Genomic DNA, 13,893 nt, shown 5'->3' on the forward strand with positions numbered 1-13,893 from the left:
AGATTGACTAAATGGGGAAAAACCAACAAGGATCCAAGTACATGCTATCTATAAGAGATTCACTTTAGATCTACGAGCATACAAATGCTGAAAGTGAAAGAAAGGAAAAACATGTCCATGAAAATTGTAACCAAAAGATAGCAGGGGTAGCTGTACTAATAGTAGATAAAATAGAATTTAAGTAAAAAACTGATACAATAGACAAAGAGGACATTATATACTGGTAAAAGGGTCAATTCAACCAAGAAAATATAACTAATATTTGTATATCAAATGTCATAACTCTAAATATAAGAAGCAAATATTTCCAGAATGGAAGGGAGAATTAGAGAGAAATAAAGCAATAGAAAGAGATTTTAATACCCCACTTTCATGAACAACCAGAATGAATATTAATAAGGATAGAGAGGACTTTAATAACATTACAGATCAATTGGACCTCACTGACATGTACAGAACATTCAACTGAACAAGACCCTAATATACATCCCTCTCAAGTGCACATGGAACATTCTCCAGGATAGAACATATGGTAGGCAGCAAGAAGTCTTAAGATTTTTTGAAAGATTGTAATTATAGAAAGTAGCTTTTCTGATTACAATTGAATGAAATTACAAATCAGTAGCTGAAGAAGAAGAGGAAAATCAAAAATATGTGGAAATTTAACAACACACCCTCAAATAACCTATATGTGAACGAAGAAATCACAGGGGAAGTTAAATAATACCTTGAGATAAATAAAAACAAAAACACAACATACCAAAGATTATGGATACAGAAAGCAGTGCTCTAATACCCTACACCAATTTAATTAATTTAACATTTAGCTCTATTTGCCTTACATTGAGCATCAAAGAAAAAAGTATTTCTTTAATTTTTTTAAAAAGGTAACTTTGAGCGTGAGAGATCTTGTGGCTGGTTCCTGGGAAAAGAAGACATAGAGGGCAGGCAGGCTGGGGTAATTTCAATGGATGTTTCTTTCTGTTTCTGTCTTTAGTTGTCCCCACCCTGAAGATCACCACCAAGCCCTCTGGGATGCAAATCCATATGCATCAGAGAGTGAATCTAACGTGCCATGTGAACCACTTTTCTTTGTTTTTTTTCCCAGTGTTTTCAATAGTCTTTATTAGTGTTATGGTCTGTATTTTATTTTATTTTTTAAATTTTATTGGAGTGTAGTTGATTTACAATGTTGTGTTAGTTTCAGGTGTACAGCAAAGTGATTCAGTTATACATATACATATATTCATTCTTTTTCAGATTCTTTTCTCATATGGGTTATCACAGAATATTGAGTAGAGTTCCCTGTGTTATATAATAAGCCCCTGTTGATTATCTATCTTATATATAGTAGTTCGTGTATGTTAATCCCAACTCCTGATTTATCCCTCCCCTCTCCCACGTTTCTGCCTTAGTAACCATAAGTTTGTTTTTGATATCTGTAAGTCTGTTTCTGTTCTGTAAATAAGTTCATTTGTATTGTTTTTAAAATTAGACCCCACATATGAGTGATATCCTATGATATTTGTCTTTGTCTGATTTACTTCACTAAGTATGTTAACCTCTAGGTCCATCCATGTTGCTGCAAATGGCATTATTTCGTTCTTTTTTATGGCTGACTAGCAGTCCATTGTATATATGTACCACATCTTCTTTATCCATTCCTCTGTCCATGGACATTCAGGTTGCTTCCATGTCTTGGCTATTGTAAATAGTGCTACAATGAACGTTGGGGTGCATGTTTCTTTTTAAAGTATGGTTCTCTCCAGATAATGTCCAGGAGTGAGACTGATGGATAGTATGGTAGTTCTATTTTTAGTTTTTAAAGGTATCTCTGTACTGTACTCCATAGTGGCTGTACCCATGTGAGCCACTTCTACCATTCCAACCTGCACATCACCCGGATGCAGAACAAGCATAAAACACAGACCATGAATTCCCCTGAGGTCATCAGAAGCCCAGACAGGACCTACTCTCTGGAACACACCTTGCAGGCAGAGGTCACTCTGGATGGCAAGAAGTTTGCCTGCTGGGTGGTCCAGGATGAGCAGCCCCCAGTCCAGACCGACATCACCCTGAGGGCTCAGGCACCCAGGGTGGGAAAAGGTGGATGCAGCCTCTCGCCAGCCCCTCTGGGCAGCATGGCTGGGAATATCTGGTGTGAAAACACCTGCCATATGCCTGGGGTGCAGACAGTAGTAGGTCAAGGACTCAGGGTAGCAAGGGATGAAGGTGAAGGAAGGGAGGATACGCTGGGCTAGTAATAAAACTCTCAGGCATTCATCCCCAAATTCCATTCCTCCATCCCCTACATCCTCTTCAAGGAGAAGGAGTCAGACTTCTGTCTCCAAGTCCATGCACTCTTCGGGTTGAAAGTTCTCTGTCTTAGCACTTGACTGCAGGAAACAGTAGACACTGAGAACATTTGTGCACCAAAATCTCTTCCAGGAAGGCTTGAATCAAGACTGATTCAGCTGGAAGTTATTGCAAGCCAATTTTTTTTAAACATCTTTATTGGAGTATAATTGCTTTACAATGGTGTGTTAGTTTCTGCTTTATAACAAAGTGAATCAGCTATACATATACATATATCCCCATATCTCTTCCCTTTTGCATCTCCCTCCCTATCCCACCCCTCTAGGTGGTCACAAAGCAATGTGCTTACTCTTGAATGCGTTAAGTCTGAAGTGCATGCAGGCATCCAGAGAGAAACATCTCCTAGACAACAGGGAGAATGTGTATGGATCAGAAGGATGAATACTTACAAAGGTGAAGACTTGGAAGACAAAGCAAATACACAGTAGTTGAAGTTGAAATAATATTCAACTGGGGAACAGAGTATGGAAAAAGAAAAAGGAATCACTTTAAAATATCAAATTTAGTGAACATTTCAGAGGAGGAAAGCCAATGAATTGGAGTCAGAAAGATAAGATAAGAAGTAGAAGAAAGGGGTGTGACAATACTAAGAGAGGTAAGAGTTTGAAGAGGAAGAATTTGGTGAATGACTTCATATGCCATAAGGATGTGAAGCAGAACTAAGTTGGACCTAGTGATTGTATTAGTTGCAGTTCCCCAGAAACACAGAACTAACTGTGTGTGTGTGTGTGTGTGTGTATGTGTGTATATATATATATATATATATATATATATATATATATATATATATATATATATATAAATTGGTTGATGCAATTATGGAGAGTGAGAAGTACCAAGATCTACACTTGGCAAGCAGGAGACTCAGGAGAGCTGAGGGTCTAGTCCAGTCTGAGTCTGAAGGCAGGAGAAGATGGATGCCCTTGTTCAAAGATAGTCAAGCAGAGAGACTTCTTTCTTACTCAGCCTTTTTGTCCTAATCAGGCCTTCAATGGATTGGATGTGGCCCACCCACACTGGGGAGGGCAATCTGCTTTGCTCAGTCTCCCAATTCAAGTGTTGATTCTGTCTAGAAGCATCCTCCCAAGACACACCAAGAATAATGTTTAATCAAATATCTGAACCCCCTCATTGCCCAGGCAAGTTGATACATAGAATTTACTATCACAGCAGAGAAAACTCACTGGTGACCAGAGACCTTACCAAGAGGAGTTCCAGTTGAGTGGTTCTGGTGATATCCAGATACCAAAGGACTGAGAAATAAACAGAAAGTGAATAAATGGAGACACTAGGTTTGGACTGCTCATTCAAAAGAGTTAGTTGACTGCGCAAGGAAGGAAAGAGAGAAAGCAACACATTCAGGAGAAAGATAAGTTGAGGTGGATTTTTTTAAGGTGAAGGAAATTCGAGTATGTTTAATATTTATTGGCTGAGATGGATGCATTTGTGAAGAGCAAATGATTGAAGTAACAAATGGGAAGAATTAATTCATATGGCAGGATATTGAAAAAGGCTGAAAGTAAAGTGATGTGTTTGCAAATAATTAGAATAGAGTGCAATCTGAGGTAATAATAATAATATTACAAAGTGAGAAATATATTCCATTGCCCAAGTATTAGATTTAGGCTTTAAACCTACAGAAAGATCCATGGAGAATTATATCTTAACATATGTTCTATGCATTTATGCAAGAAAGTAAATAATATCAGATGATTACAAACACAGGTGGTGATTTCTTTTCAACTGTCCCAAACAGTGAAACTTGATCATTATAAAGGTGTCAGGAACACTATCCTGAATTGCTGTCTAAAGCCCCTGCCTAATTCATATGCCTACTGTCTCAAATAGACATCAAGTCAAAGAAGCCACTTGGCTCTGGGAAGAAATGTCTCAGAAGAATCTTGTCATGGATTTTTCAAGAATGACATAATTATCTTCTGTAGCATTCAACCCCAGAAGGGAAAGTAACATGAAGGATTACTCTGAACATATGCAGAGCATCATCATTATGCAGAATTGAACAACACTGAATGACAGGTAGCTTTAGCCAAAAGGCAACTGTATTCTATTCACCACTGTGGTCCTCCTGCTTAGCTCCCAGGACTTGGCATCCAGAAAGCATTCAATAAATATTGGTTGTATGAGTGGATGAAAAGGCTGTGATCCTAGGAATGCATTGTCAGTCTTCACTTGAAAGTCAGTATGCAAAGGAAATTCTTTTTTTTTTTTAACATCTTTATTGGAGTACAATTGCTTTACAATGGTGTGTTAGTTTCTGCTTTATAACAAAGTGAATCAGTTATACATACACATATGTTCCCATATCTCTTCCCTCTTGCATCTCCCTCCCTTCCACCCTCCCTATCCCACCCCTCTAGGTGGTCACAAAGCACCGAGTTGATCTCCCTGTGCTATGCGGCGGTTTCCCACTAGCTATCTATTTTATGTTTGTTAGTGTACATATGTCCATGCCACTCTCTCACTTTGTCAGAGCTTACCCTTCCCCCTCCCCATATCCTCAAGTCCATTCTCTAGTAGGTCTGTGTCTTTATTCCCGTCTTGCCCCTAGGTTCTTCATGACCTTTTTTTTTTTCTTAGATTCCATATATATCTGTTAGCATACGGTATTGGTTTTTCCCTTTCTGACTTACTTCACTCTGTATGACAGACTCTACGTCCATTCATCTCACTACAAATAACTCAATTTCGTTTCTTTCTATGGCTGAGTAATATTCCATTGTATATATGTGCCACATCTTCTTTATCCATTCATCCGACGATGGACACTTAGGTTGCTTCCATGTCCAGGTTATTGTAAATAGAGCTACAATGAACATTTTGGTACATTACTCTTTTTGAATTATGGTTTTCTCAGGTTACATGCCCATTAGTGGGATTGCTGGGTCGTATGGTATTTCTATGATTAGTTTTTAAGGAACCTCCATACTGTTCTCCATAGTGGCTGTATCAATTTACATTCCCACCAACAGTGCAAGAGGGTTCCCTTTTCTCCACACCGTCTCCAGCAATTATTTTTTCTAGATTTTTTGATGATGGCCATTCTGACCGGTGTGAGATGATATCTCATTGTAGTTTTGATTTGTATTTCTCTAATGATTAATGATGTTGAGCATTCTTTCATGTGTTTGTTAGCAATCTGTATATCTTCTTTGGAGGAATGTCTATTTAGGTCTTCTGCCCATTTTTGGATTGGGTTTTTTGTTTTTTTGTTATTGAGCTGCATGAGCTGCTTGTAAATCTTGGAGATTAATCCTTTGTCAGTTGCTTCATTTGCAAATATTTTCTCCCATTCTGAGGGTTATCTTTTCATCTTGTTTATGGTTTCCTTTGCTGTGCAAAAGCTTTTAAGTTTCATTAGGTCTCAATTTTTTTTGTTTTTATTTCCATTTCTCTAGGAGGTAGGTCAAAAACGATATTGCTGTGATTTATGTCATAGAGTGTTCTGCCTATGTTTTCCTCTAAGAGTTTGATAGTGTCTGGCCTTACATTTAGGTCTTTAATCCATTTTGAGTTTATTTTTGTGTATGGTGTCAGGGAGTGTTCTAATTTCATACTTTTACATGTACCTGTCCAGTTTTCCCAGCACCACTTATTGAAGAGGCTGTCTTTTCTCCACTGTATATTCTTGCCGCCTTTATCAAAGATAAGGTGACCATATGTGGGTGGGTTTATCTCTGGGCTTCCTATCCTGTTCCATTGATCTATATTTCTGTTTTTGTGCCAGTAACATACTGTCTTGATTACTGTAGCTTTGTCGTTTAGTCTGAAGTCAGGGAGCCTGATTCCTCCAGCTCCATTTTTCGTTCTCAAGATTGCTTTGGCTATTTGGGGTCTTTTGTGTTTCCATACAAATTGTGAAATTTTTTGTTCTAGTTCTGTGAAAAATGCCATTGGTAGTTTGATAGGGATTGCATTGAATCTGTAGATTGCTTTGGGTAGTATAGTCATTTTCACAATATTGATTCTTCCAATCCAAGAACATGGTATATCTCTCCATCTGTTGGTATCATCTTTAATTTCTTTCATCAGTGTCTTATAGTTTTCTACATACAGGTCTTTTGTCTCCTTAGGTAGGTTTATTCCTAGATATTTTATTCCTTTTATTGCAATGGTAAATGTGAGTGTTTTCTTCTTTTTACTTTCAGATTTTTCATCATTAGTGTATAGGAATGCAAGAGATTTCTGTGCATTAATTTTGTATCCTGCTACTTTACCAAATTCATTGGTTAGCTCTAGTAGTTTTCTGGTAGCCTCTTTAGGATTCTCTATGTATAGTATCGTGTCATCTGCAAACAGTGACAGCTTTACTTCTTCTTTTCTGATTTGGATTCCTTTTATTTCTTTTTCTTCTGTGATTGCTGTGGGTAAAACTTCCAAAATATGTTGAATAATAGTGGGGAGAGTGGGCAACCTTGTCTTGTTCCTGATCTTAGTGGAAATGGTTTCAGTTTTTCACCATTGAGGAGAATGTTGGCTGTGGGTTTGTCATATATGGCCTTTATTATGTTGAGGAAAGTTCCCTCTATGCCTACTTTGTGCAGGGCTTTTATCATAAGTGGGTGTTGATTTTTGTCGAAAGCTTTCTCTGCATAGATTGAGATGATCATATGGTTTTTCTCCTTCAATTTGTTAATATGGTGTATCACGTTGATTGATTTGCGTATATTGAAGAATCCTTGCATTCCTGGGATAAACCCCACTTGATCATGGTGTATGATCCTTTAATGTGCTGTTGGATTCTGTTTGCTAGTACTTTGTTGAGGATTTTTGCATCTATGTTCATCACTGATATTGGCTTGTAGTTTTCTTTCTTTGTGACATCTTTGTCTGGTTTTGGAATCAGGGTGATGATGGTGGCCTCATCGAATGAGTATGGGAGTGTTCTTCCCTCTGCTATATTTTGGAAGAGTTTGACAAGGATAGTTGTTAGCTCTTCTTTAAATGTTTGATAGAATTCAGCTTTGAAGCCATCTGGTCCTGGGCTTTTGTTTGTTGGAAGATTTTTAATCACAGTTTCAATTTCAGTGCTTGTGATTGGTCTGTTCATATTTTCTATTTCTTCCTGGTTCAGTCTCGGCAGGTTGTGCATTTCTAAGAATTTGTCCATTTCTTCCAGGTTGCCCATTTTATTGGCATAGAGTTGCTTGTAGTAATCTCTCATGATTTTTTGTATTTCTGCAGTGTCAGTTGTTACTTCTCCTTTTTGATTTCTAATTCTATCGATTTGAGTCTTCTCCCTTTTTTTCTTGATGAGTCTCGCTAATGGTTTATCAATTTTGTTTATCTTCTCAAAGAACAAGCTTTTAGTTTTATTGATCTTTGCTATTGTTTCCATCATGTCTTTTTGATTTATTTCTGATCTGATCTTTATGATTTCTTTCCTTCTGCTAACTTTAGGGTTTTTTTTGTTCTTCTTTCTCTAATTGTTTTAGGTGTAATTTTATGTTGTATATTTGAGATGTTTCTTGTTTCTTAAGGTAGGATTGTATTGCTATAAACTTCCCTCTTAGAAGTGCTTTTGCTGCCTCCCATAGGTTTTGGATCATCGTGTTTTCATTGTCATTTGTGTCTAGGTATTTTTTGATTTCCTCTTTGATTTCTTCAGTGATCTCTTGCTTATTATGTAGTGTATTGTTTAGCCTCCATGTGTTTTTTTTTTTTACAGATTGTTTCCTGTAACTGATATTTAGTCTTATAGCATTGTGGTCAGAAAACATAGTTGATACGTGTTTAATTTTCTTAAATTTACCAAGGCTTGATTTGTGACCCAAGATATGATCTATCCTGCAGAATGTTCCATGAGCACTTGAGAAGAAAATGTATTCTGTTGTTTTTGGGTGGAATGTCCTATAAGTATCAATTAAGTCCATCTTTTTTAATGTATCATTTAAAGCTTGTGTTTCCTTATTTTTTTTCATCTTGGATGATCTGTCCATTGGTGAAAGGAGGATGTTAAAGTCCCCTAGTATGATTGTGTTACTGTCGATTTCCCCTTTTCTGGATGTTACCATTTGCTATATGTATTTAGGTGCTCCAAGGTTAGGCGCATAAATATTTACATTTGTTATATCTTCTTCTTGGATTGATCCCTTGATCATTATGTAGTGTCCTTCTCTGTCTTTTGTAATAGTGTTTGTCTTAAAGTCTATTTTGTCTGATATGAGAATTGCTACTCCAGCTTTCTTTTGATTTCCATTTGCATGGAATATCTTTTTCCATCCCCTCACTTTCAGTCTGTATGTGTCCCTAGGTCTGAAGTGGGTCTCTTGTTGACAGCATATATATTGGTCTTGTTTTTGTATCCATTCAGGCAGTCTATGTCCTTTGGTTGGAGCATTTAATCCATTTACATTTAAGGTAATTATTGATATGTATGTTCCTATTCCCATTTTCTTAATTTTTTGGGGTTTGTTATTATAGGTCTTTTCCTTTTCTTGTGTTTCCTGCCTAGAGAAGTTCCTTTAGCATTTGTTGTAAAGCTGCTTTGGTGGTGCTGAATTCTCTTAGCTTTTGCTTGTCTGTAAAGGTTTTAATTTTTCTGTCAAATCTGAATGAGATCCTTGCTGGGTTGAGTAATCTCGGTTGTAGTTTTTTCCCCTTCATCACTTTAAATATGTCCTTCCACTCCCTTCTGGCTTGTAGAGTTTCTGTTGAAAGATCAGATGTTAACCTTTTGGGGATTCCCTTGGGTGTTATTTGTTGTTTTTCCCTTGCTGCTTTTAATATTTGTTTTTGTATTTAATATTTGATAGTTTGATTAATATATCTTGGCATGATTCTCGTTTGATATATTCTGTATTGGTCCTCTGTGGTTCCTGGACTTGATTGACTCTTTCCTTTCCCATACTAGGGAAATTGTCAACTATAATCTCTTCAAATATTTTCTCAGTCCCTTTCTTTTTCTCTTCTTCTTCAGGGACCCCTATAATTCGAATGTTGCTGCGTTTAATGTTGTCCCCGAAATCTCTGAGACTGTCCTCAATTCTTTTCATTCTTTTTTCTTTATTCTGCTCTGCAGTACTTATTTCCACTATTTTATCTTCCAGGTCACTTATCCGTTCTTCTGCCTCAATTATTCTGCTATTTATTTCTTCTAGAGAATTTTTAATTTCATTTATTGTGTTGTTTATCATTGTTTGTTTGCTCTTTAGTTCTTCTAGGTCCTTGAATTTTCTCCATTCTATTTCCAGTATTTTGGATCTTCTTTCCTATCACTACTCTGAATTCTTTTTCAGGTAGACTGCCTATTTCCTCTTCATTTGTTTGGTCTGGTGCATTTTTACCTTGCTCCTTCATCTGCTGTTTGTTACTCTGTATTCTCATTTTGTTTAACTTCCTGTGTTTGGGGTCTCCTCTTCACAGCCTGCAGGTTTGTAGTTCCTGTTGTTTTTGGTGTCTGCTCCCAGTGGCTAAGGTTGGTTCAGTGAGTTGTGTAGGCTTCCTGGTGGAGGGGACTGGTGCCTGTGGTCTGGAGGATGAGGCTGGACTTGTCTTTCTGCTGCAGAGGACCGCATCTGGTGGTGTGTTTGGAGGTGTCTATGACCTTGTTATGATTTTAGGTCGCCTCTCTACTAATGAGTCGGGTTGTGTTCCTGTCTTGCTAGTTGTTTGGCATAGGGTGTCCAGTACTGTAGCTTGCTGGTCGTTGAGTGTAGCTGGGTCTTAGCGTTGAGATGGAGATCTTTGGGAGAGCTTTTGCAGTTTGATATACGTGGAGCTTGGAAGTCTCTGGTGGACCAATGTCCTGAACTCGGCTCTCCCACCTCTGAGGCACAGGTCTGACACCCATCCAGAGCACCAAGACCCTGTCAGCCACAAGGCTCAGAAGAAAAGGGAGAATAAAAGAAAGAAAGAAAGGAAAAATAAAATAAAATCAAGTTATTAAAATAAAAAATAAAAAAATTATTAAAACTAATTTAAAAAGAAAGAAAAGAAGGAGGAAGAGAGCAATCAAACCAAAAAATAAATCCATCAATGATAACAAGTGCTAAAATCTATAGGACAGAAAAAAAAAAAGGACAGAGAGAACCCTAGGTCAAGTGGTAAAAGCCAAGCTATACAGAAAAAAATCACACAAAGAAGCATACATATACACACAAAAAGAAAAATGGAAAAAAAATCTATATATTAAAGAAAAAGGAAGAGAGCAACTAAATCAATAAACAAATCTACCAATGATAATAAACTCTAAATAGTAAACTAAGATAAATATAAAACCAGAAACAAATTACATGCAGAAAGCAAACCCCAAGTCTACAGTTGCTCCCAAAATCCACCGCTTTAATTCTGGGATTATTCGTTGTCTATTCAGGTATTCCACAGTTGCAGGGTACATCAAGTTGATTGTGGAGATTTAATCCGCTGCTCCTGAGGCTGCCGGGAGACATTTCCTTTTCTCTCTTTGTTCGCACGGCTCCTGGGGTTCAGCTTTGGATTTGGCCCCGCCTCTGCCTGTAGGTCACCTGAGGGCGTCTGTTCTTCACTCAGACAGGACAGGGTCAAAGGAGAAGCTGATTAGGGGCCTCTGGCTCACTCAGGCTTGGGGGAGGAAGGGGTATGGAATGCGGAGTGAGTCTGTGGCTGCAGAGGCCAGCATGACATTGCAACAGCCTGAGGTGCACCAGGTGTTCTCCCGGGGAAGTAGTCCCTGGATCAGGCGACCCTGGCAGTGGCGGGCTGCACAGGCTCCCGGGAGGGGAGGTGTGGATAGTGACCTGTGCTTGCACACAGCCTTCTTGGTGGCTGCAGCAGCAGCCTTAGCGTTTCATGCTCGTCTCTGGTGTCCACGCTGATAGCCATGCCTCGCGCCCGTCTTTGGAGCTCATTTAGGCGGTGTTCTGAATCCCCTCTCCTTGCGCACCCCTAAAGAATGTTCTCTTGCCTCTTAGGCAGGTCCAACATTTTCCCGGACTCCCTCCCGGCTAGCTATGGTGCACTAGCCCCCTTCAGGCTGTGTTCACGCAGCCAACTCCAGTCCTCTCCCTGGGATCCGACCGAAGCCCGAGCCTCAGCTCCCAGCCCCGCCCACCCCAGCGGGGGAGCAGACAAGCCTCTCGGGCTGGTGAGTGCTGTTCGGCACCACTCCTCTGTGCGGAAATCTCTCCACTTTGCCCTCTGCACCCCTGTTGCTGTGCTCTCCTCTGTGGTTCCAAAGCTTCCCCCCACCCCCCCCCCCATCTCTGCCAGTGAAGGGGCTTCCTAGTGTGTGGAAACCTTTCCTCCTTCGCAGCTCCCTCCCAGAGGTGCAGGTCCCATCCCTATTCTTTTGTCTCTGTTTTTTCTTTTTTCTTTTGCCCTACCCAGGTATGTGGGGAGTTTCTTGCCTTTTGGGAAGTCTGAGGTCTTCTGCCAGCGTTCATTAGGTGTTCTGTAGGAATTGTTCCACGTGTAGATATATTTCTGTTGTATTTGTGGGGAGGAAGGTTATGTCTCCGCCATCTTGAAGGTCTCTCACTTAGGCATTTTTAATTGACATCCCACTATGGAAGATGTGGAAGTAATGTTCTGTTACTCCTGACCTCATGCCACACATTCTCACTTTCTATCCCCATCACCCTAATATAATTATATTATAATTTTGGTAACTTAATAGTCAGTAAATATGGTATAATGATTGTGAGATTGTTATTGATAGCTGAGTTTGTAACATTCCCAGATTTGACTTATGTTGATCCTCTCATGTGTACGTTTGTGCAACCACCACCATGGTCAGGATGCAGAACATTCCCTGACCACAAACTCTCCCATGTGCTAGCCCCTTACAGTGATGCCCATCCCCACCAACCCAAAACTCTGGCAAATGCCAATCTGTTTTCTATATAAGTTCAGGAATGTAATATGTCTTATCTTACGGTATGTGACATTTTGAGATTGACTTTGTTCACTAAACATAATGCCTTTAAGAAAATTACAAGCTGTTGTCCATATAACTAACTCATTCCTTTGTATTTCTGAGTAGTATTTCTTCGTATGGATGCATCACAGTTTATTAAACTGTTCACTTATCATTGTATTGTATTTTGGATGCTTCAGGTATATTGCTTTACAAGAAATCTGCTACGGCGCACTCTTTCCACCACCCAGGCATCATGTCTCCAGAGGACAAGCCCTGGGCCCAGATGACTTCCTGGAGTCCGGGGGTGGGGGCGTGGGGAGACGCAGCTGCTAAGTTTGAAGACGCCAGGACCTGCGCCCTTTAAAGATCCCCCGCCAGCTGAGGAGCTGCCCGCCTCGGGGATCTGCACAAAGGGTGGCGGTGACAGCGGCGGAGGGTCGGAGGCCCAGAGCCCAGATGCCGAGCCCCTGTCCCCGCAGGAAGAGGCTGCCCTCCGGGAGCAGGAGGAGATGCTGGAAAGCAGCCGCCGCGCGCGCTCCTTCTTCCTGCCCGCCGACCTGATCCTGCAGGCGGCCAGGTTCCTGCAGCAGCTGGCAGCCGCCTGCCCCGGGCCGGGCGCGGAGGGCGGCGAGAGGGCGGAGGGAGCGCCGCACAGCCAGGCTGCTGCTGCGCCAAGTGTGAGAAGCGGGTGCAGTTCGCGGACGCGCTGGGACTGAGCCTGGACAGCATGAAGCACTTCAGCGAGGCCGAGGAGCCGCAGGTACAGCCCGCCGTGCTCTCCCGCCTCCGAAGTTTCCCGGCGCCCACCGAGGACCTGGAGTACCTCCCGGGCCTGCCGGCCGTGGCGGCGGGGACCGCACCCCGCCACCCCGCCACCCCCAGCACACGCCGCCTCCCCTGCTGCGGCCTCTTCGAGCTCCCCAAGCCGAGCGACTGCGGTAGCAGCGCATGTTCATGGAACGCGCGCACTGCTCGGCGCCCTGGGGCGCAGAGGTGACCGGCTCCGGCCGAGTGCTGGGCTGCCCGGGGCTGTGCGCCGTGGCCGTGCGCTACACCTACATCGAGGGGCGCTCCTTCCTGGACTTGCCGGCCAAGCTGGGCCCGAACCAGGGGAGCCTCCGCCGCAGGACGCGCCCTCAGTGGAGCTCGGGGACGCGAAGGAGGTGCCGGGCGCCGAGCGCTTCCGCTTCGCACTGTGCCTGTCCCCGGGCCTGCAGCCCAAGTAGGGAGAAGACGCGGACGCGCCGGGAGTCACCGCCCACTTCGCTGTCTGCTACCGCTGCGCCCAGGGCGAGCACTGGGACAACAACGCGGGGCCAACTACACGCTGCGCTACGTGAGCCTGACAGACGCGCTCTGAGCACGCTGCCCTCAGCCCCGCGGCGCTCTCAGGGACTGCGGGAAGGGGCCGACGGACGCGTGGAGCTCAGGCAGCCGCGACGCTTTGCTGAGCGCTATCCCCCTAGAGAGAAAGAGCCGCTCACCACAAGCTCGCACCCCAGACAGATTCCGCCAGCAGGCACGGAGCCCAGGCATAGCGCCCTACCTTCCCGGCCGATTTCCCGTGGCTTAGGCCTCTGGAATTCTCACCCTGCCTCGAATGGGAAGACATCCTCAAGATTCCGAGCAGTGGCTTTCTCCACGAAAAAAGACTCCTGACC

The 13,893-nt window shown here is 42.1% G+C and overlaps 1 protein-coding gene across 1 annotated transcript; it reads left to right on the forward strand.

The window, feature by feature from the left end:
* The first annotated feature begins 1,904 nt into the window (after positions 1 to 1,904).
* LOC102999879 (protein phosphatase 1 regulatory subunit 3G) lies at positions 1,905 to 13,592 on the forward strand. The gene is given in 6 exon segments (XM_057529709.1): positions 1,905 to 2,096; positions 12,559 to 12,873; positions 12,876 to 13,152; positions 13,155 to 13,328; positions 13,331 to 13,540; positions 13,543 to 13,592. Coding segments are annotated over 6 exon segments (1,218 nt in total).
* Positions 13,593 to 13,893: the final 301 nt, after the last annotated feature.

This window comes from Balaenoptera acutorostrata, chromosome 15 (genome assembly GCF_949987535.1).
Source record: "Balaenoptera acutorostrata chromosome 15, mBalAcu1.1, whole genome shotgun sequence".
In the NCBI taxonomy this organism is placed as follows: domain Eukaryota; kingdom Metazoa; phylum Chordata; class Mammalia; order Artiodactyla; family Balaenopteridae; genus Balaenoptera; species Balaenoptera acutorostrata.